This window comes from Megascapheus bottae, chromosome 14 (genome assembly GCF_031878675.1).
Source record: "Megascapheus bottae isolate mThoBot1 chromosome 14, mThoBot2.hap1, whole genome shotgun sequence".
NCBI lineage: Eukaryota > Metazoa > Chordata > Mammalia > Rodentia > Geomyidae > Megascapheus > Megascapheus bottae.
The window spans coordinates 55,774,921-55,799,022 of NC_143522.1; the positions used below are offsets into that span (position 1 = coordinate 55,774,921).

The window sequence follows — 24,102 nt, forward strand, 5'->3', positions numbered from 1 at the left end:
GATTCCTCAGTACCACATACATAGAAAAAAGCCGGAAGTAGTGCTGAGGCTCAAGTAGTGGAGCTTCAGCCTTGAGAAAGTACAAGGACAGTGCTCAGGCCCTGAGAGCAAGCCCAGGACTGGCAAAAAAAAAAAAAAAGTCAATATTTATAACGGTTTACTTTTAAAGACTTTTCTATGGAGACACCACAGAACTTCCAAGTTTTTCCTTTTTTTTTTCTTTTTTTTATTGTATTTAATAAAAGGGTAACATGATATTTGCCAGATAGAAGGTGCATTAATTCACATATATTGATACCCTTCCACATGTCTTGGTCCCATTACCCTCCCCCCCACCCCCAAGTTTTTCCTATCCATGTATATAATTTTTCTAAAAGTAACAGTCTCTCAATTTTCCTCACTTTGTAAAGTCATTTTGACCACTGTAGGTAGGTATATTAACATTGCTGACCCTTCACAAAACTGTAATATATGCCTTTGTGTATATGTGTGGACATGTGTGTATGTGTGTGTGTGTACATATATATATATATATAATAATGACACTCCTGTGTGTTAATATCCAAATTTTATTCATTTTGGAAAACTTCAAATAATAAGTTAGATCCCACTGACAAGTTCAAATACAAAAGATTTTTCTAAAAGGTAAAAAATGATTCTATGAAATTATGAATCCATCAAGAGGCTCCATGAGAACAGCCTTCTATTGTAAAATTACTAACACTAGCAATACAACATACTAAACATGCATCTGAGATACTTGCCAAATAGAACTGCCACATATGGCACATCTAGCTCATTATCCTAGTTTATGTTTTCATATAAAAAGCTGTACTCATTTTTAAATGAGATGTTAAACACATCACTGTAAATAAAAATGTGATGAAGCCTTGAATGTAAGACACCTTTTCTTCAACAGAATAATTACGCAAGTATCTCCAAGACATACTTTCAAAAAAAAAAAAAAGGCTAGAGCTTATAACCCTAGCTATTTAAGAAGGTAGAGATGGGAGGAAATATAGTTCTAGACTAGACCAGCTGGTGCCAAAAAAGACCTCTTCTGTCAGTGAGTGGGGGACCAGGAAAGCACAATGGCTAAGCTGAGTGGTAGAGGTCTGTCATCCTCCCCTCAGGAAAATACAGTAGAAGGATGGTCTATTAGGACAAGCTTTAGCATAAAAACAAGGCTCTACGTTGAAAATAAAAAATGGTGAGGAAGCATGGCACTTGCAAGTCAGTTTTAAGTCTCAGGATAGTTAAAAAAAATCAGTCTAAATATTATTTTGTAACAATATTTTAATTTAATAGTTCCTGAATTTGTCTCAGAGACAACTACGTTGATTCCAAAAAGAAAATGTATACACCTATGTTGAATACTCATCATGAAATCCTATCACGTTATGAAATGATGTCATGTTGTATATGTCATAGATATTAGATATTTGAATGCTTTTTTAAAAATGTTGAGTACAACCTTGAATTAAATAACTGGTATTACTGAATTGTGAACAGCACATAAAGATTACACAGTGAATATTTTTATTTTAAATCCCCATCTGGTGCTTAATGTCACTTCAGCTGTTCAATTTTTTAATGTTTCTCTACACAACTAGCCAATAATTCCACAAACCAGTATAAATACTTGAATTTTTAAACCCATTTTCAAAATGAAAAAAAAACAGTGCCGTACTTCATCACTTTTAACTCATTTGAATTTGAGAAGACTATCAATTAAGACTGACTCTTTTCTAAATAATTACTTATGAATGATAGAAAATCCTGCCAAATCTTTGTAGTAAAACAAAATTTAAAAGAAACAACTCTAAAACAGAATTTACTAACAAACAGTATTTAATTTTCATCTTTCATTGGCATAACAATGTTTCTAACACTATAGCTTTGATATTTGAATGGCATCAGATTTACACATTAAAAACAGATACACACATAATACATACTTTGTAAATCACTAATTTTTTCATCAAAAAAAAGTGTACATCTTTCCATTCCCCAGGAAAGGTAGACAGGCCTACATGGTCAAAGAATTTAATAAGGAAACTTTCATCAAATACATGATTTTAAGGTGGTACAGTATGTAGAAGCCAACTAGTTCCAGAAACCATTCAAACATTCAATCTACCAACTTTAAAGAGATCAGCACAGAGAACTGTATGTATTAAAGGTAACAATGTGAAATGCAGATTTCTAGCTCCACAGCTCTCATATCTTTTAAAGCATTCCTTAACCATATGATCTTTCCTGGTTCTCCACATTTTGTTCTTACATCTGCAGTAAGCATATAATTGTTGAACTATGTACAACTCATACTCCATAGCATTTCTATTTCATATTCTTGGTCCCCTCACCTTTCCCTTTGTCTTTTCCTTTTAATAGAAATCAAACCTTGATTGTATTTCTAATTCTTATGCAGAAAATCAGGTTTTTGTTTCTTGGGTTTTTTCATTTGTAAAATGAACAAGGTTTTTCATTTTTTGAAATCACTGGTAATTCAACTTGTAGACATAATTGTCCCTTTACCACAAGTACCACACTTTGTTAAAAGCAGACATACATATTGTTCTTGTTTCATTGGGTGGAAGAAGGATTTTTCAGGTCATCATATATTGAGATCTAGCCCAAAGTGAACACAAGAAATGCCCCCAAATGGTTAAAATCTGGGCACAGCAACCACAAAAAAGCAGGAGAGGTAGCCAGCTGAATGCCAACTTCTAATATTTTGTGCATTTGTATGAAAGTAGAATAAGAAATCTATTAAAATTATGAAAATGGGTTAGGTGTTGGTGGCTTTTTAGGAGGCTGAGATATGAAGGTTATGATTCAAAGCCAGTATGGGCAAGAAAACCCATGGAACATATAGAACACCAGGTACTGAAGTCAGGTACAGTAACAATGGGATTAAATGATAAGAGGGGAAAAAAGACAGACAGAGAAAGAAAGAACTTCACACAGTACATGAAAAACAATACCCACGGAGATAAACCTCTCTATACATTTATTTGTTTTTTGAATTAGGGAAGGAAAGGGGACCACAAGATGATAAGAGACAAAGGACAAAGGGTGAACTCAATATAACAGCGATATTCACAAGACATCATGCTACAATTGAACTTTACAGCTTGGGAGGGGGTACTAGGAGGAAAAGAGGGAGAACAACACAGGGAGGGGTAACAAGGTTCAAGAAGAAATGCACTCACTACCTTACATATCTAACTGTAGCCCCTCTGTATATCACCCTGACAATAAAAGAAAATTGGGGGGAAAAATCTCCAATTAACCACCAAAATAATGCGGGAAGTAGAGCTGTAAGTGGTAGAGTATCAGATCAGCCTTGAAGAAAAGAACTCTGGGACAGAATCCAGGCCCTGTGTTTAAGCCCAGGACTAGCACACACACAAATAAATAAAATAAAATACTCTAGGCGCCTGTGGCTCACACATGTAACCTCGGGAGGCTAAGATATGAGGATCCACAGTTTTAAGCTAGCCTGAACAAGAAAGTCCATGAAATTCTTACCTCCAATTAACTACCACAAAGCCAGAAATGGAGCTGTGGCTCAAGTGGTAGACTGCTAGACATAAGCCAAAATACAGAGAGACAGTATGCAGGCCCTGACTTCAAGCCCCAGGATTAATACTACTCACATCTAACTAACTAAATAACTCACTAAAGAAATAAACCCCCCAAAAGTTATGTTAACTTCCCCACTCGAAATGAGGAAGATCATTTTAAATTGTTATAAATGTAAAATAATTAAAACTCACACTTTAATATCTTCCTTTCAGTGGTTACTAATGTTTAGTTATTTTAGGACGGAGGCTCATAGCACACACCTGTAAAAAATTACTCAGAAAGCTGAGATCTGAGGGCAGTGATTCAAAGCCTGCCCAGACAGGAAAATACATGTGACTCTTACCTCCAATTAACCAGCAAAATTCAGAGATAAATGTGTGGTTCAAGTAGTAGAGCACTAGCCTTGAGCAACAAAGCTAAAGGACAGATTAAGTCCTGAGTTTCACGGTATCACAAGAAAATTACTAGATGTCTTGTTCTGTACTTACCATGTGGGCCAAAAGAACTAATGTGATGGAGCTATCAATTCTTGTAAAAACAATTCATTACTTTAAATGTCTTTATTAACAACTAAATCTTAACTAAGCTCATCTTGCTGAACTCGAGTATATTAATGGTGATGTTCACTTTATAGAGGTGAGTTTTGAGTATGACTGGCTTTCAGTGTCTTTCCTACAGAATAGGACACATTTGTCACTCTTTACTTATGTTCCTTAATACCTGAGCAATCTTTCCCTTTCTTTTATCTACACCTACCATACTGATATTACACAAATACTTCACAGAAAAGGACAATAACTGATTCATACATTCATTTCAATTTCAAGTGGCACCTATGACTGACATATTGGATACTCTGTTGAACACACAGCAGCATGCAGTGGAGATGACAAAATTCCCCACTCAAATGGATTGAACTCAATTATGTAAGTGGAATAACTAAACACTATCACCAATGATTTTTTTAAAGCTGTGGGAGTAGAAGTCCTCAAAATCACATTAAATAACTGAATGGGCAAGCCTATTAGCCTAGTTACTCAGAAGTGAAGGCAGGAAGATTGTTAATTTGAGGCCGACATGGACAGATACGAAGACATTATCTCAAAATAAATCAAACACAAAGGCTAGGAACTTGGTAGCTCATATAGTAAATGTTTTTGCCCAGCATATTCAAGACACTAGATTCAGCCCCCATGATGTACAAACACGAACATCCATCACGTTAAATAATTTTATAGCAATGTTAGAAAATAATCCTTAAGTCTATATATGATCCAATGAAAACAGTAGCATAATTCTAATTAACCAGATGAACCAAATTAGTGACATGGACAGGCAACAAAAAAATAACAATGTTATTAAATGAAAAAATTAAATAGTTCAGCTATATTTTTTATGTTGTCTTCCAATCAGTATGTTCTTATTTTTGCCATACTATTCTGTCCTTTTTAAACCAATCAAAAAGACTGCCTAGCCAAATGTACCACTGAGAAAAGTTTTTATGAAGCAACCAAAAATAAAATATATCTTTTGGGGGGGAGGGGGAAGGGAGAGAAGACCATAGAACTAGTTGGGGTTTCAACTCAGGGCCTGGTCCAGTCCCTAAGCTTTTGTGCTCAAGGTGAGTGCTCTACCACTTGAGCCAAGGCCCCATTCTGGCTTTTGTGTAATTAATTGGAGGTGAGTCTCAAAAGACCTACCAGCCTTAACTTGGCTTCAAACTGGGATCCTCAGACCTCAGCTTCCTTATTAACTAAGATTACAGTCATGAGCCATGAGTGCCTGACTAAAAATAATAATAACAATCCTTAAAAGCCAAACAGTGTATCTATGTAATTTTAGAGCTCAATACTGTTTAATCCACAGCCCCCCCTCAAAAAAATAATACAAGGGAAAATGAAAGAAAAATACAGAATGTAATTTCTTCTCTATTTTTTTCCACTTACGATTAATCTCATGTGGTTACTGTATCTGGTTACCTGGTATACTATATATACACTTATTTACTTGAAATAGGGAAGGAAAGGGGGAAACAAGATGACTGGGGGGAGGAGAAGGGAAAGGGGAATAAAACATGAGAAGGGATATCAAAGCTTGAGAAGTAATATACCCACTACCCTGATGAATGTAACTGTAACCCCTCTATATATTATCCCCACAATAAAATACAATTAAAAAAAATCTCTAGGTGGGAAAATTTTAAATAATAATAAATTTCAGAAAGCATATATTAAAAAGAAATGTTCAGAATATTAAGAAAAATAACGAAGTCACACCAATCAAAATATGATAAAATAAATAGCACAAATACAGGAGAACAAAAAATGATCAGAACATACAAATCAAACACAAAATGTGACATTCTTTTATTCCATTAAAATGCAGAAAAGATTGAACATTCTATCTCTTGATTTAATCGTAGCAAATCAATCAAAATTATAAAAAAGAAAGGGCCTTAAGACTTGTTTTGCTGTTATTTTTGCCAGTATTAAGGCTGAGCCCAAGAGTTAGCATTATCCCTTAACAGTAAGTTATCACTCTACCACCTGAAGACACAGCTCCACTTCTGCCTTTTTGCTGGTTAATTGGATTAGGCTAGCTTCAAATTACAATCCTCAGATTTCAACTTTCTGAGAAGCTAGAATTACAGGTTTCAGCCACTTGTACCTGACAGATTACTAATTTTTTAAACTAGAGAGAAGGAATGGTAATAACTTAGTTCATCAGTCATATCCATCAAGAAATACATAAAAGAGACCATATTTGCTCCACAAATCCAAAAACGCATTTATAAGTTAACAGGACAATTACTGGCCTTAGAAAAAACCATGTCAGCTCTAGCAAAAAGCTGGCAAGAGGACAATTCAATAAATAGGCAGCTGGGCATCGTAGCATGTGTTATGGTCCCATAACACTAAACAAGACACTCTCTGAAAAATAACAACAAAAAAAGCCTGCAGTGAGGCTCAAGTGTAAGTAGAGTGTGTGCTAGGCAAGCTTAAAGCTCTGAGTTCAATCTCCAACATTGCCCTTCTACCCCACACACATCCAACACACACACACACACACACACACACACACACACACACACACACACACAGACTTTGCATAAATAAATCACTTATACTCTCCTGTCACTTTGATTTTCTCAATTGTTAAGTTTTAGAGTGATCAAAGCTAAACTCCATCACTTGTAATCTAGTTTCACAATTCTACCATTTCCCTCAGTTCTTCAAATGGACTTTTGGTTGCCCCTCAGTATTTTCAGTAAGCCTCTGATGGAGATACCACAAAACAGAAAAAAGAAATCCAAAATAATATTTAAGGAGACAAGAAATATGATTTCTCAAAACAGAACAAAGAAAATTGCCTGTATTTCTTTGATTAACAAAATAATACTCAGCCAGGAGTTTGGCCTACTGGTGGAGTGCTTGCCTTGTATACATTAATAACTGGGTTCGATTCCTCAGTACCACATACATAGAAAAAGCCAGAAGTGGTGCTGTGGTTCAAGTGGGAGAGTGTTAGCCAAGGACAGTGCTCATGCCCTGAGTTCAAGCCCCAGGATTGGCCAAAAAAAAAAAAAAAAGAAAGAAAAATACTCTAAGATATGGGAATTGAGTAACTGCCTGTGACCAGACTCATAAAGAGCATCTGATAATATGCATAACAAATATCAATAGAAAAGCTTCCAGACAGATTGAAACATTAAATGATTAGACTAGTTTTTAAAATACTTTCGTGCATTTTAAGCAATCAGAAGTTAACCTCAGAAAAACAAAAACATAAATTATAAAAACAAAATTAAGACTAAAGTATGTGACAAACTCTCTAAGAAAGTACACATTTGTTTCTAATAATAAATTCTTTAAAAGAATAGGTATTTTGAGAAGAAAATAAGTGAAAAAGAGCTATTATTGTAAAATATTTAGCAACACAAAACAAACAAAAATATATAGAAACAAACAGTATATTCCTCCAGTTCTGTGAAATTTCTTCTTCTCCATCCTTCCCACAAAACACTGAGTCTTAAAGTAATTCTCAGTCTAGATCTACAGAAACAAATGATTAACCACTTAAGTAAAAATAATCTAATTTCAAAATGATTTTTTAAAAAGAATCTAAGGCTTGAAATTTTATTCATCAAACTCATGGTGTGAAAAGTCAGCCTACAGATAGAATTATGAAGCTTTCAATGGAAAACTATCCTCAAAAAATCATTCCCGTAATGGTTTATATCATGTTGTTACTGTATCTGATGTTAGTACCTGGTATACTGTATATACATTTATTTGTTCATTTGAAATCGGGAAGGGAAGGGGAAAATCAAGAATGATTGGAAGAGGGTAGAGGAAGGAAAGTGAGAGAAAAGCATGGGAAGGGGTATCAATGTTGAAGAAGTAATGTACCCACTACCTGATGAATATAACTGTGACCTATCTATACCCTGACAACAAAAAAATTAAAATTGTTTTAAAAACATTAATGTAGAAGACTTCATAAAATGTGTTCTTTCACAAGGAAAATAATGCAGCCATTTAAAATTTAAAATTACTGAGTTTGTAATAAATTTTATTAAGAATTAAAGGTATACTGATCTAAAGGTAAACTGATCTAAAAATAAAAAAGTAATATTAAGATATAAAGTAAGTTTATTAAATGGACAAAAGTGTTCTATTTTCTATACCAAATCACATTACTTAAGTCATTTTGCTGTTAAAAACTCAAGAACCCAGGTCCTCATGCATTCTAGGCAAGCATTGTACCACTAAGCCACATTTACATTCTAGGGATGGGGAGAAGAGGAATGAGGACAAAAACATGAAAAGGGGTATCAATGTGTGAGAAATAATGCACCTACTACCTGATGAATTTAACTGTAACCCCTCTATACATTATCCTGACAATTTTTAAAAAAAAGCCAACAAGATGAGGGGAGGGGGTGGAGGGAGGGAAATGGGGACCAAGACATGTGAAAGGGTATCAATGTATGGGAATTAATGCAACATCTATCTGGCAAATATCATGTAACCCTTCTATTAATTACAATAAAAAATATAGAAAAGAGAATAGATCTCACAACTAAGAATGTAAATGAATGTTCTATGATTTTATTCTCATAAATACAAAATGTATATGATATTAGTGAAATTAAGGTGATAAAAATAATATCATACATAAAAAAGCCAAGCCAAAACAAAACAAAACAAAAGACCCTCAAGATACTGATTTCACTATTTATATGGTGCTGTCAGGATGCTGTGACAGGCCCTACCAGGAAACAGAAAATATCAATGATGGAATAAAGAGAGAATGTTTCTTCATAATCCAAATTTTGTCATGGAAAATGATATACATACTGTGCTTTGGAACTTACCAAATACTGAAACTGTATCAAAAATTATCACTTCTTTCATTACTTTGTTAATTAAAATGTTTATCCCTTTTTGTCTTCCTCAGCAAAACGTTAAAAAGAATGGTGATGTATATGAGAAATCTGAAGTCATTATTTTCATACTGATCACTGATAAGGAATAGTTTATGATATCAAAAATGAAAAACTTCCACTGAAAAATAACCTAATTTATGTCCAAATATGTGGATATAGTTCTGTTGATCTCTAGACTATCTTGGAGCTTGTTTTGAAAACAATAATTACAAATCACGTACCAACTATTCATAACTAAAATTAAAACTTTCTTGCAAACTGCATCCTTATAATCGATTAGATATTGCCAATACCAGTAAAAAAAAATCCTTCTGGAAAAGCACAAACGCTATGAAAACGATTAGATAAAAGAAATCGATGCAAAGTCTTAAATTTAATTACTCTTAGATAATTGGCAAATTATAGTCAATGTATATCAAAAAATAAAATTAACAAAGCTGACAGAAAAATCCAAATGACAAATTCCAACACAGAAACTGTTAAGTGTCAGGTGTATTACAAATTATTTTAAAATCCAGCCAGATTAAATGTGATGACATTTTACCTTGAGAACTATTTTCCATTCAAATATCTGTATTTAGGGGAATGCACTAGAACACCTAAGAACTTCCTTAGATATTATGGAAGCAAACTCTTAAGTGGATGCATCAACTAAATCAGAAAATTAAAAACAGTATCAAGATCTAGCATCATACAAATATTTTGAATATAGTACATCTATCTTATTTGTTGGAATAGTTTTTTAAAAACTATGTCAAGTTTAGTTTCCAAAGCCATCCATATGTTTAAAAGACAAAACCTGAGTTTTGCATTAGTTGTTTCTCTTATAAATATAAACAAGCAAATGCTACAATGTAATTTAATTTTTTAAAGCCAGAAACTATTGCGACTTATCTCCACTCTCGTGAATTAAAAAGGCACCTGTAGAATTCAATGGCTCTTCAATAATCTGATTTCTATATCTTAAACTTTCGCATCTTCCTACGTACATTTTATCTGAATCATGGAAATCTATCCCATTTGAAATATGTCTAAAATAAAAGTGGAAGAGATCTGATGGTGGACCTTTAAAATTTAAGATGGAGAAAATGAAAACCTCACCAGCCTCATATCAGAAATATTAAAAAATATTGCTTCCTTTCTTGCACACTGCGTTTTATACCATGACACATCAGTCTCTGAGGGTCAGGTTAATTAAGCTCCATAGCAGCTGCAGTGCAATGTGAGATATACACTGCTGTAGGTCCCACCAGTCCATTCCAATTACCTGTAGTATTCCAGCACTGGACAAGTGACAAACAACTCTTCTCTCAAGTCACTTGCTCCCACTGGTCTACTGATAAATGTTAGAACAAACTAACCTCTTTTTGGAAAAGACTGCAAAGCTGAATGCACCTGCTGCAGGCTGCAATGATGAGTCCCAGAGAGATGTTTGTCAGTCAGATCTCTGCAGATGTTATTTAACTTTATGCTAGAGCTGTATCCAAAGATGGAAATGAGATGGCAATCAAGCACATATCTCCCACCACTGTTCCCCCATTTAATTTTGAAATGTGCTTTAAAGCACTGTTCTACCAAACTAGAAACAAAATAAAATTAAACCCTATGGTTAGAAACAATGCATATTATTAGCCGTTAGATTTTACTTAACAGGTGGCATAATATATGTTAAGCAATAGCCTCTGTATCATGTAATTTTAAAAAGCAACAATTTTAGAGTGTAGCAAAACAAAACAACTATAAAATTCACAAGTCTTTGACTGCTTCCTATTTCTGTTTCTCATAATGCCACCAATTGTTTAGTATTTCTAAGACATAGATCATTTTTTCCTCTTGATACATATATATGACACAATTTATTCTTCTTGAAATCCTTTGGGTTGTTATTTCCAAGACAATGATGTCAGCCTATTTCCTTAAAACGTCACAAGTTTCAAATAAACTATATTTTCCAAGCCATAGACTTTAAACACTAATAGTCAAAGTGACATTGTACTATACAATTCATTAAAAAAATCAGTATATATTTGCTATCTTCAATCACTTGTTAATTCAATGATAGATTTGTCCAAATAAAATTTTTTAAAAATCAAGTAAACTGAAGGCTAAGATATCTTATGCTAATTTATCTTAAAAATCTTTGTCACAAAACACCTGCATAAACAGGTTAAGTATAAAAATTCTATCTTGCAGACTCTGTAATGTTCATATACTATATGCTATGTCAATAATGTTCTTCCCCAGAATTTCTGTTGCTCAAAATATAAAAAAAGAACATGAAAATCTATTTGAATTTCTTAAAAAGTTAATTTTCAAGCAATAGCAATGTCTAACTGAAAGATATTTCCTTCAACTAAAGATATAATGAGGGAAAATTTAAGGTCACCTGTAACAATGGCAGTGTGTTTCATGTAAACAATACAACTTTAAGATTTTAAGAAAAACATTTCATTTGTAACTCCGATCACACTACAACCACAAGTGTAGTAGTTTATCCTATTAAATGCACTCAGCAAAGATGTAAATTTTTTTGTTTTCACTGCTTATTACAATTCTATATATGTATTAAATCTGCCTTAAATGTGTACCAATAAATTTTTAGGATGCTTTATAGGTAAGAATAAAGGAAAAGTAGGCTCTAACTTTCAGAAGATGTAAGGAACGTATTCACATTAAACTAACAATATCAATACTTTTCTGACAATAACATAGACATAAATGATCCATTTTAAGCCAAATTATCAACTTTTTCTTGTCAAAAAACATGATCCTTCTTATAAAACTCCAATCCTACAGGCTAAATTAAACACTCAATTATACTACTATGGCACCAAAAATATTTTAAGAGATTTCTTTTACTGAAAGCAACTTCATTCTGTTTTTTCATTGTTTAAGAAAAATTATTGAATAAATAACTTGTGATTTAAAAAGAAATGTATTACCCAACTTGCAAAGCACTAAAATCTAGACATAATGACTATCAAATTCAAATTTTGAGGACCAAAAGAGAAAATAATTTATACAAAATACATTCTAGTTTTATGATCACAAGTATGAAAACCATATAAATTACATACTAGATTCCAATTCTGTAGTGGAGTATTCCTGTTTGACTGATGTAATTCAGTACCACTGTAAAGTGTTCTCACATCCAAGGAAAACATGCAAATATTTTACAGACCGCTATTATTCCCAGTATTCAGTAAGATTCTCCAATTACCTACTTCAGCAATCCATTAAAGAATTTTAACAGATAAAACCAGTATATTTAGTAATGTGAACTAAGCACAGCTCCAGACAAAAGAATAAAAGATTTTTAAAAAGAAAACTGTCAACATTCTGAAAATGCATATCCCCAAACTGAGAAAAATGCTGTTTTTACTACAAGCAACTTAATGTAAGCTCTTTATAAAAGAAATGTAAATAAATTAAGTTCCTCTAATAAAGTAATAACAACATACATTCCTAAACCACCGTAATATCGGTATTCTGTGAAGATTAAATTTTTAAATAACAATTATATAGAAAAGTGTAAAACATATCTTCTTGCAAATCACTTTTTCTGATTAGAGTAATTGAACAATACACTTTATAATTCTTCATCAAACAATTGCCCTGCTATTTTATTTATATATGTTATACATGGATACACTGAAATAGGCAATACGCTATCTTGCTGTACTAATTCTAAATTCATACCAATTAACATGAAAAATGAATTTATCACTTCAAAAAAATTTAAAAATTGTTGCTCAGAAATGTAAGAAATGTAAGACCGGTTTGCCACACATTAAAGATAAAACCTGAATGTAGAAATAAAAAACAAATTTAAGGAAACTACATTGGCTATATTTTTTTAACTGTGGCAATTATTTAAGTTGAAATGTATTAAAATGTTCCCAAAGTGTGACTCTATTGTGTGTTGTATCTCCACAAGAAAGTTCCCAAAAATACTTTAGTATTCAACTAAGCACTAAGGAACACTTACATCAATTTTAAACTTCAGATAATTTGACTAAATCCTTTATGTTACACAACAAAGATATATTTTGTTTCTTATATTTCTTATCAAAGAACAAACAGAAAAATTCTACAGAAAATAAACACCAACATGTTCATTTTATCAGAATATGAAAGACAAAGATACACATATACGTATCTGAAAGACAAAATTAGTGTCTAAATGATTGCATATGGTTATTGAAATTCTTTATAATCCGATGACATGAATCACAATTTTATGATTTGGGTTTTCTGAGACGGGCAAAATAAAAAAGTAATAAAAATATATATATATATATACACACAAGTCTATCTATGTATCTGTGTGTGTGTGTGTGTGTGTGTGTGTGTGTGTGGTGTACAACAAAGAGCAATTGAAAGAAGCTCAAGGCTGTTCATAGTGAAGAGTATTAAGACCTTAGGTAATTCCACAGGCTATGTTCAAGTATGGAACTAACAGCACATTAAAATTAAAATCTATCTGAAGGAAAGAAAGTTCTCTGCCAATTTAAATCAGATTAAAATTATACTGCAATATAAACTGTTCAAAATTCTTAAAACTTCCTCCAAACTATAAGACTTTATCCTTAAAATTGATTCTATGCTGTATGATTGGTTTCCACCTGTTACAGGCAAAGTATGGGCCTTCTTTTATCCGACATTTTAACTCACATTTGATCAGGTTACGTCACTAAAGTCACAAAACCTTATTGAATACATTCCAGCTTTCCCTTGTTTCCACAGGATATTCTGCTCTGTACAAATAATATGCCTCAGACCTATAAATAAGTAATTTCTATGCAATAAGAAAAAAATGCAAAGCTAAGTGGACTAAAAACAAAAGATCTAATTTTCAGTGCACCCTTTCCAACCCACTGAAAATAAACTACATTCAAATGAAAAGGCATTTAATTTAGTATTTGGAATATCCTTGATAAACACCAATTTTCTGTAACACCCCTGCACATCTGATACCACCTCATGTATAATGCAAAAAAGCTTTTTCATTTTCATCTATTGACAGTGAATTTAATTTATTATTGCAGCTCTTTTCCTAGAACTGTCACGTTATTAATTCTGCAATCAAGCTCTTTTGAGTGCTTTTATTTGTATTGAGAGTTTTCACAATTCCATATTGATTTTTTTCATAGTATACCTGTTAGATATACAAATATGAATAGATCAGGAAACTTTCCTAATGTGTACAGAAAGTTTCACAGATCAGGAATGCCATCAGGAAAATTACACTTGCAGGAAAAAAACTTTAGAGATATTATTCTATAATCTTCCCCGACATAGTGGTTCATTTCTACTACCAAAGGAATTGCTACAGAAAAAAAAAAAAACAAAGTTCTCCAAATTATCTTAGATGCCAGATGTATTAAAGAACTATCAAACTGAATTAATCCCTGAAAACATGTTATCAGCTTTTCTTTTCCATCAGAACAAAAATAGTTATTAGACCCCTAAGTATGAAATTAATATTTGTATAATCACAGAGATAATGTAAGTCCCTCAAATGGCAGAGAGCTTGAGCTTGATCTAAGTAAAAGCAGACCAGCTAGTAATGGTTTAATGTAGGAGTTACACTAGTCTAGTAGTGAGAGTTCTCGATTAAACTTAGGTACATCCATGTAAGCAACAAAAAGCTATTAAAAGAAAATAAGGTAAAACATGAAGAACTGCATACCACTAAGTAGAGATAACACCAAAAAGTAACAAAACAAAAATATTACACAACCCAACAAACTTGCAATACTCCAGGAGGCTACTGAACCACAGACATTTTTAATCAAATATGGCTCTTAAGGAACACAAATTTTAAAACATCGCTTTTCCTCCTTCCATAATACAACAAATTCTCTCATCCCAATTACATTAAAACAAAAATATTTTAAAAATCTGAAGAGGCAGCACTTGTCCTCTTCATCCAAGGCCAACAAACAAAGCAATGAAGCAGAAAGAGGTACATAATGGATTCAGAAGTAAATGGTCCATTCTTTAAGAAGCCTCCCTACCCCCACTCCTGAATTCACCCTAGACTAATTGTTATTACAATGAGGTCTGAAAACTTCAGAAGAATCTTATTTCCTGAAGCCAGCTGTCCAGGTTTCTAACTTTACACTTGTAAGTTTTTCTAAGAAGAACTACTCAGAAATATGTACAAGAATGATACTGCAATTAGTCTAAATTACATACACAGTATATCAACTATATGAAGAGACACCATCATCAATGCAATTAAGCTGAAAAAAATTTGTCCACAGTATACTCTAATACAGCAATATGTAAGTCTATAAACTCTAGTAGAGCAATATTTAAGTCTTCACTATTACTTGATATTTTTTTTTCCAAGACAGCACACAACATAGGTAGATCTTCCAATTCCTTCCTTGGGAATCATCAAACAATCTCTCCACCAATGCACCTACCTGGGTAAAAATCTTTGGACTTAGACAGCTTGATGGTGGCTCCAGTTTCTTTTTGCAACTGAACAATTGTCTGTCCTCCCTTCCCAATTATAGATCCAGCAGCATAACTAGGTATGAGAACCTTTAGAAAATACTGGCCGTCTTCTGAAAAACGCAAAGAAATATATTCGGTTAACATGGTATTTTCACTCTGTATCCCCACTCCACCCGCAAGAGAGAACAGCAAGGAAAAGCACTGGGCATGTAGCTGCAAGAAACGGGATTGAAAATAAGTGTATCACAAGAATTACAATACATCTACTTCGCCGACAAATAAATATACACAAAACGTATGCCGTTTTGTTTTTCTGGGGTTTATACTTTCCAACTTGGAACTCAAATCCAACATGCTCTAATATTTTTGCAGTATCGCAGAAACTGATGAGTAAATTCCAGTTGTTATTCCAAACATGGAAGTCTTCCAGTTCTATCTGTGGTTACTATGGCAAAATAAAAAGAACTGACCCTTTCACGTAACTTCAAAGATTTAAAAAAAAAAAAAAAGACAAACCTTCACTTAACATCTTGAAGAAGAAAAAGATCCTAAGAATGTGAATAATGATGAGATGAATTTGTTTGTCATTAGCAAACACACATTAGCCCGTGCCTATATCCTACTTAAAGCCTGAAAACAACCGTTCTCCTACCAAATAATCCACCCAAACTGTAGGGTGTATTCCAAGCCTTCAGTAAGTGGCAGGGTGAAAAGAGAGAGAGAGAGAGAGAGAAGGAGAAAAAAAAAAACTCAAGGGGGGTGGACTGAGAAATCTAACTAATCCTGATGTATTTCTTTAGCACTTCTTAGTCTACTATGATCTCTCCTAAGCTCATTAATTAAAGGACCTTAGGAAGAATTCTGAAAACCCTAAAAAGCTTAGGAGCCAGCGACACTAAATACACTTGAAAGTGACCAAATAGAGAATGCATGCTCATTTCCGCCAAAAGGACCTCAGAAGGGACACCGTGGGGCCGAGAAACCAAGAATAATTAAGGGGAAAAAAAGACCACCATAAGCCATACAGCTTTTCGCAAAGCCCAACTCCATTAACTTTCATTCCTCGCAATGTCTTAAATAGGAACACATCCCGGCAAATCCAGCTTTTCTCCTCTCTCTCTGTCTGTCTCTCCCCCTCTCTCGGAAGGCGGCATGAATATTCCACACCCTGCGAGGTTGCCCCTCTCCAGGCCACCACCGCCCCCACCCCTCCTCCACTGCTCAGGAACGCGCTGGGGACAGGCTTCACCTCGGCTTCGATGCATTGGATGCATTGTTAAGATGACTCCAGTGCAAATGAAGAAGCGAGCCGGGTCCCGTTATCACTCATCTTCCGGGAAGCGCGGGAGGAGGTGAACCACACCGAGTCACCGTCCCAGACTCCCACCCCCCCCCCCCGCCGCCCGGGCAGGCGCACCCCCGGAGCCGGGGCGGCGAGGCCGGCCGCGTGCGGGCCGGGGAGCGCGGCCGGGCCGGCGCCGGCGCGCGCGGGCGTGGGGGACACTCGACTACTTGTGGCCCGGCGGCGGCGGCGGCGGCGGCACGGCAGCGCAGCGGCAGCCCCGGGGGCTGGACAGAGGCGCAAACTCTCTCCAGAGCCCCGCTCGCTGGCTCGCCAGCCGCTACCCCGCGGCCACGTTCATTCATTTATTTATTTATTTCATCACACTGTTTCCACGCAGCGCGCATCTTCGGGGCGGCCATCCAACCACCACCACCACCACCCCAACACACTTCAACTCAGGGGGCCCTCCTCCTCCCCTTCCTCCTCCTCCCCTTCCTCCTCCTCCACCTCCTCCCCCTCCTCCCCAGGTCTCGGAATACTTTTCAAACCGGTCGGCCTCCACCACCGACCTAGGGAGGGAAAAAAAAAAAAATGCAAAAAAGAAAAAAAAAAGATATAGGTCTTATTCAGAAAAACCTGGTCGCCATTTTGATGAATGATAAACACCGAGATGGAAATGTGCCGTGGAAGAGGAGGGGGGGCTGTGGATGGGGGGAGGGAGGGAGGGAGGGAGGGAGGGAGGACGGGCCGGCGAGGCGCGGGGCAGGTGCACGGGGAGGAGGGGGGCGCGGGAGCCGCCGGGCTCGGCTCGGCTCCGGCGTGGAGGTGTCCGGACGGCGGGGAGGAGGAGGGGGAGGGGGAGGGGGCGGGCGGGGAGGAGGGCGGGCGGCGGCGGGGGAGGGGGCGGCGGCGGGGAGGCGGAAGCGATACCCACCGCCCGTATTGGTCCTCTTGGTGCTGCCGGCTTCGGGGGGGGCCTCCAGCGGCCGCTTGCGCGAGTCCGGCGGGTCCAGGTCTAGGGGCACCCCCGTGTGGGTCCCGTTCTGCTGGATGGGCGCTGCCGCCATCATGTTTGCAGTTCCTCGCCGCGGCCGGGGCGGAGGGCGCGGGCGCGGGCCGGCGGCGGTCCCCGCGGGCGGCCGCTTCTCTCTCCTCCCCCCCGGGCTCTGGCTCTCTTTCCCCCCTCTTTCTTTCTTTCTTTCTTTCTTTTTTTTTTTGTATTTTTTTCTTTTTCTTTTTGGTTTTTTTTTGGGTTTTTTTTCCCGCGTGCGGGGCTCCCGGGTGGAGTGGCGGTGGTGGTGGTGGTGGTGTGGTGTGTGCCGGGGGAGCGGCGCGGCGCGGCGGGCCGGCGCTCACGGGGGAGGGGGCGGGGTGCGGAGCCGCTGCAGTGCCGGCCGCGCCGCCGGGGGAGGAGGAGGGGGGCGGCCGGGGACGCGGGCGGAGAAGAAAGGCGCGCGCCGAGCGGGGGGCCGCGCGGGCGGGCCGGAGGAGGGGAGCGGCGGGGCGCGGGGCGCCGCCGCGAGGAGGAGGAGGAGGAGGGGAGCGCGAGGAAGGGGGGCGTGGGGAAGGAGCGGGGGGCGCGGGAGGCCGGAGCCCGCGGAAGGCGCGCGGCGCCCGGGGGCCCGGCGGCCGGTGTCTCCCCCGCGCTCGCTAGCGCTGCGCCCGCTCCCGCCGCCGCTGCTGCTGCTGCCGGGGCCGCTGCTGCTGCTGCCGCCGCCGCCGCCGCTGCTGCTGCCGCTGCTGCTGCTGCCGGGGCCGCTGCTGCCGCCGCCGCCGGAACGGTTCTGCCGTCGCCTGGGCTGCTCGGCGCTGCTGCTGCTGCTGCTGCTGCCGCCCGAGCTCGCTCATTATTTCTCCCGCGCGTGTGTGTGTGGAACGGAGGGGGAGGGCGAGAGGGAGGGGGAGAGGGAGGGAGGGAGGGGACGGCGGCGGGGAGGGGAGGGGAGCGAGGGCTCGAGTTCGTAGACTCCCACACACTTCGCGCTCGGGTCCCTGCCTCTCAGCAGCGCCGCCGCCGCCGCCGCCGCCTCAGCCCGCGGGGCGGGCGGGCGGGGGAGAGGAGAGGGCGGGGGGCGTGCGCGTGCGCGTGGGGCGCGCGGGACGGGCGGGCGCGCGCGCGGATGTCGGCGAGGACCGGAGCCTCTCCTTGCCCCCCCCTTCACCACTCCTCCCCCCCTCCCCCTGCCCGGCGCTCCCGTGGGAAAGCGGAGGTGAAAGGTCACCGGTCCCTGGCAACGCGTTCGCTCGGGCGAACGTACCTCGGCGCGGAAACCGAGGGGGAAATGGGGTGGGGAGGGGGGTCGGCGGACTCGCGCGGGGCGGGGAAGAGACGTGACTGACATGCGTGCCAGCCAATCACGCGTCGGCGTGGGACAGGTTCTGGAGGACCCCGGCGGGGACGCGCCGGGCCCCCGCACCCCGGCGGGGGAGGCCTCCCGAGGCGGGTCGGCCGGGGACCCGGAGCCGCGGACGCCGGGGCCGGTCGGGGAAGGGTGTCCGGGTGACCGCGGGCGGCGGGAGGGACGGCGTCCGGCCGAGCGGGGCCCCGGGACTCCAGCCACATTCACTAGTTTTTGTGGTTGTTTTTTTTTTCTTTTTTTTAAGAGTTCCATAAAGGATGTGAATGAGCATGTCCAAGCCAGGAGCGCTTTCCTCCCCTGAGATGGTGTCACCCTCACTGGGTGGTGACCCCAGAGGGGTGGCGGGGACTTGGATGGTCCCCCGACGGCCGGGCATCCCTTCCAGACCCAGCCACGATCTAAATAAATAAATAAACAGACACCTCAATCAAGGGAGCCAGCGAGACGAGGGTCTCCACCAGACGCAGACTGGAGACGGGCCACGGCGGAGCGTGCACACACCACCACATCCTGCACAAATACCGATGTGGGAATTAAAGGGGAAAAAACAAAGCCAAGCCAGGGCGGTGTGCACGTCCCCCCCCCCCATACAGATCTTGGGGTGGCTCCCAAACCCGGTCCACAGCCCCCCGCACTCAGGGGGAGGGGTGGATCTGCGGTGGAATGCACGGACTCTGGGAGGACCTCGGAGACCATCTAAGCCCAGACCTTTGCTTTCCTGATGACCACACTGAACTTCAGGGGGGGGAAAAAAAACAAACCTCTGGCTCAAGGTCAGGCATCAGAGTTAGTCCTTCTAATTATTCCCGATGCGCCAGGATGCCGGGAGAATCTGGGCTGGAGACTCTGAAATACTGGTTTCAGGTCCTTCCCCAGCTGTTCTAATCGTGACCGTGTTTCTAGTTTATTGAAGGTTTACCACCACCCCCGCCCCGCAAGCCATCTCCTTTCCACGTTACGTCCATGGCAGGCAGGATACCGTCTGCTCCCCACACATGCTTAGAGGCACGCTAGTGTGAAACATGGCTAGGGGTTCATCCAAGTTACACAGTGATAAACATTACCGCTATAACTCCGAACTCAGACCTTCCGCAGGCCACAGTTGTCTTCTTCAATGTTGCAGTGGACATAAGCTTCAGGGTTTCTCCTCCTCCCCCATTTAACACACAGGCTGCCACTCCAGCTCTCAGAATTCATAGATGTGACAAAGTATTCTATGCTTTAAGAAAATGGATACACATGGGCAAGGTTTCCAGAACACAGACCCTGTTCTGTGTTTTCCACTGTAGTAATTCCACTGGAAACATGACCAAGCTAGACCAAGAAGGGACGTCCCTACAATTATATGATATTCAAACGAAGACTACATTGGTATCTGAGGCAATAACCAGGAAAGAGAGAGGGAGAGGGAGAGGGAGAGAGGGAGAGAGAGAGAGAGAGTCAGTCATAGGGAAGGAAGGGAGAAAGAAAAAGAAAGAAAAGAAAGAAGGAGGGAGGGAGGGTCTTGATAGATTGAAAATGGAGTGTCAAATAATACTAGCCCTACTCTAGGCGGAACTTATGGTGCCTTTTAAATATTGAACTATAAAACACAATCTACTGAAAAGGAGGACTGCAATGTTCAGTTTGAGAGTAAAATTCTAGCTGGGGTGTGAAGAACACTTGCCCCATCGAGAATAAAACACTGAAAGCTGAAAAAAAGGGAAAACAGATTGGTACATGATGATAAAGGTTTATAAGTCAAAATCCAGAGTAGCAAATTATGACACGACAAAAATAAAGATGATTTACACACAGGGTTGGGTTAAAAAAATGAAGCATTGATTAAGAAAAAATTAAACAAGATTTGGAATACCTAGTACAAGTAATAAAAACTTGATGCCAGAAATTGCTCAAAGTGCTCTGCAAATTGTACAAAAATGTATGAGGATATGTGTAAATGAAAACTTGGTGGGAAAATTTAGTTTTTGGCACTGGAGTATTTGGAAACAATAAAAGACAAGGGACAAACATAACTAAGACATAGCACATTGCTGAGTTGAATGCAGTGTCAAACTGGGAAAGGATTGTGCTTGGATTGGAGAGATGCAATTTAACAATTTTTACAAAGAAAATATTTCTTAATTAGTACTGAAAATATTTGTTATAATAATTTTGTAAGGTCGAGAGTGAATCTTCTAACTTAAATTCTCTTATAAATATGCTTCTGAAGGAATACTCACATCATATTTTTATGGTACTTATTTCTATCTTATTTCTCTCTATGGAGTTATTTAAATACTACTTACCACTCTATAGAGCCCACTAGCAGACATTTTTTTTTAATGTGGATGGAATTGTTATGCTATGCTAGAACATACGGAGTATTTTCCAGAGTATGGTCAAACAAAAGAGGATTCGTCAGAATGAAGGTTATCAGTACTTATGAGTCACTTCTAATTCCTTAGAGTTCCGTGGGTTTAAATATATTTATATTTTGATATCTATTATATATATATATAGTTAGAGTGGTACTCACAAGACACTTAAAAATGAACTATACAATTTGTGCATAGGGATGAGAGGGAAAAAACTGGGAGAGAGCGAGGGATGTTGGATATTGTTCAGAAAAGGAGTACTCATTACACAACTCATGAAAATAACTCCTCTGTACATCACCCTTTACCAATAAAAATGTATAGTGACTTGATTCCCACTGCATATGCCTCTACAATCCTGATATGATAGACAAAAATGAATCTATTGCCTGCTGTTCTCTGCATTTTATATCAGCTAATACAAATGAAGAAATTGTAAAAGCACCACAATTCTCAATATATGTAAATATAAATATACATTCCTTTTTCTGTAAATTAGTTGCTTGCATGAACTTTTCAATATGGGATGTACTTTTTATGCCCTAAATTATCTGCTCGCATGAACTCTTTAAAAACTATAATATAGGCACATTACTTTTTCTCTAGAATGAAATAAGGTTGTCTTTAAGCAACTGAGAACTCACCAAATGCGTTCTAAAACTTGAAGATACAATAGAATAAGCTCATTATGAATTAGTTGCATTATTAGTTGTGTTAGGATCACACCTGTAGAAAATGATATAAATGTGAAGAACAAAATTCTTAATCTTTAGTAGTTATCCTATTGTAGGGTTGGTGATATTGACATAGATCATCTATTTTCAGTAACAAAGATTGTTTCTTTCAAGAAAAAATACATAAAGGGTGGAATAATGCAGTTAAACTGTTGAGTGCATCTATGTGAAAATTGACTTGAAAAACTGGATGATGAGTAAGGTTAGAAGAGATAGGGGAGAATGATGCAGGGTAGACTTTGAGATGCATTGTAGTCATAAATTGACATGTTGAAATAAAGCACAACTTCACAACTACTTAAAGATAATAACATAATAGTAATAATAATAACACAAAAGAACAAATACAAATGGTTGATATAGACAGCATTTATTAATGTCCTATCTTTCTTTTCATCACTTCTGTTACTGAAAGGTATTTTCCTGAGTATCTCCTTGAGATGATATATTGGGAAGTGTCTTCTGAATTTGAGTCTCACCACACTGAAAAACACTTGAGTTAAGGATTCAAGTCATCTATTTTGTAAATGAAAACACATGAGGAAGAAGAGACATGAGGAAGTGAGACAGTAAAGGGAAGGAAAGAAATAAAGAATGAATTACCAAAGAATAAATGGAGCTTGATGTCACTGAAACTTCCTGATGTCCAGTTTAAAACCCCAGTCTTGAAACTAACAAAATGCAGCAGAGCTGAGTATTTATGTACCTACTCTCTTCAACTGTTGAGTGAGATCCATTTGCAGTAATTAATTCAATGCATGTTAGAGAAGTTTCTAGTGATTGCTTCCCTGCCTTTCTCAAAGAATGAACTCCAGGCTCTGGAAACAAGTGGTTTATCTTTGTGATTGTTGTTCTTAATGTACTATGTGAAGCTATTTCTTCTCTCTTCTTTTCCCCTTATGGTTTATCTGTATCGGAATGTGGCACCTGGCATATTGTATATAAGTTTATTTGTGTATTTGAAATAGAGAAGGTAAGGGAAAAACAAGATGATTGGGAGAGGGTTGGGGGAGGGAAAGTGGGAGAAAAACATGGGAAGGAGTAACAATGTTCAAGAAGTAATATAACTACTACTACCTGATGAATGTAACTGTAACCACTTTGTACATCACCCCAAAGAAAAAGAACTTTCTGTAGTGGCTAGGGATGCTATGTCCTTACACAGTTTGGAATTAATACCCCTTGGAACTGAACTTTCCCCACTCTACAGAAAATGATACAGGTGTACAAAGAAATGAGATGAAAGATAGTATAGATGGGACACTAACAGTTTATTATAATATCAACACAAATTTTCACAAAGGAAAAATAGAGAAGTCTGGTACTATGTTAGTACTGTTATTTCACTTAACATTATTATATTATTTTTTTTTGCCAGTCCTGGGCTTGAGCTCAGGGCCTGAGCACTGTCCTTGGACTTTCTCAAGGCTAGAGTTCTACCACTTGAGCCTCAGCACCACTTCTGGCTTTTTTCTATGTATGTGGTACCGAGGAATCGAACCCGGGTCTTCGTGCATGCTAGGCAAGCACTTTAACCACTAGGCCAAACTCCCGGCCCCTCACTTAACATTAGATAGTATCCCATGGAAGAATGTGGAAACTAAAGTTATTTATAAAGTATATATGTGTACATATAGAAAAAATATATACATTCTTATATAAAATATATACAGTGCATATACATACATATATTATAAATACAAACACACACACATATACATGTGTGTGTGTATATATATATATGCAAACATAATCTCCACATTATAATCTTTGATTGTAAGAGACCTGAATTACTTGTTTATTCAGTGTACATTTTTGGTTTTTAGGATACAAAGCATGAAGAAAAAAAATGTGTTCA

General features: G+C 38.7%; 1 protein-coding gene across 4 annotated transcripts in view; it reads right to left on the minus strand.

Annotated features, from left to right (window-relative positions):
- The window catches only part of Nova1 (NOVA alternative splicing regulator 1), a 134,449-nt gene extending 116,153 nt beyond the window's left edge, over nt 1-18,296 (minus strand). For 2 of the 4 annotated variants that reach the window (XM_090345323.1, XM_090345322.1), the window contains exons 1-2: nt 17,728-18,296; nt 15,475-15,618 (exon numbers count right to left, since the gene is read on the minus strand). In XM_090345323.1, the coding sequence (XP_090201449.1) occupies nt 15,475-15,618; nt 17,728-17,863 (280 nt within the window). In that variant the 5' untranslated portion in view covers nt 17,864-18,296. Of the gene's footprint in view, nt 1-15,474; nt 15,619-16,757; nt 16,944-17,727 lie in introns of those variants that run through there. The other 2 variants (XM_090345325.1, XM_090345324.1) reach the window with 2 other exon arrangements.
- Between the last annotated feature and the right edge of the window lie 5,806 nt (nt 18,297-24,102).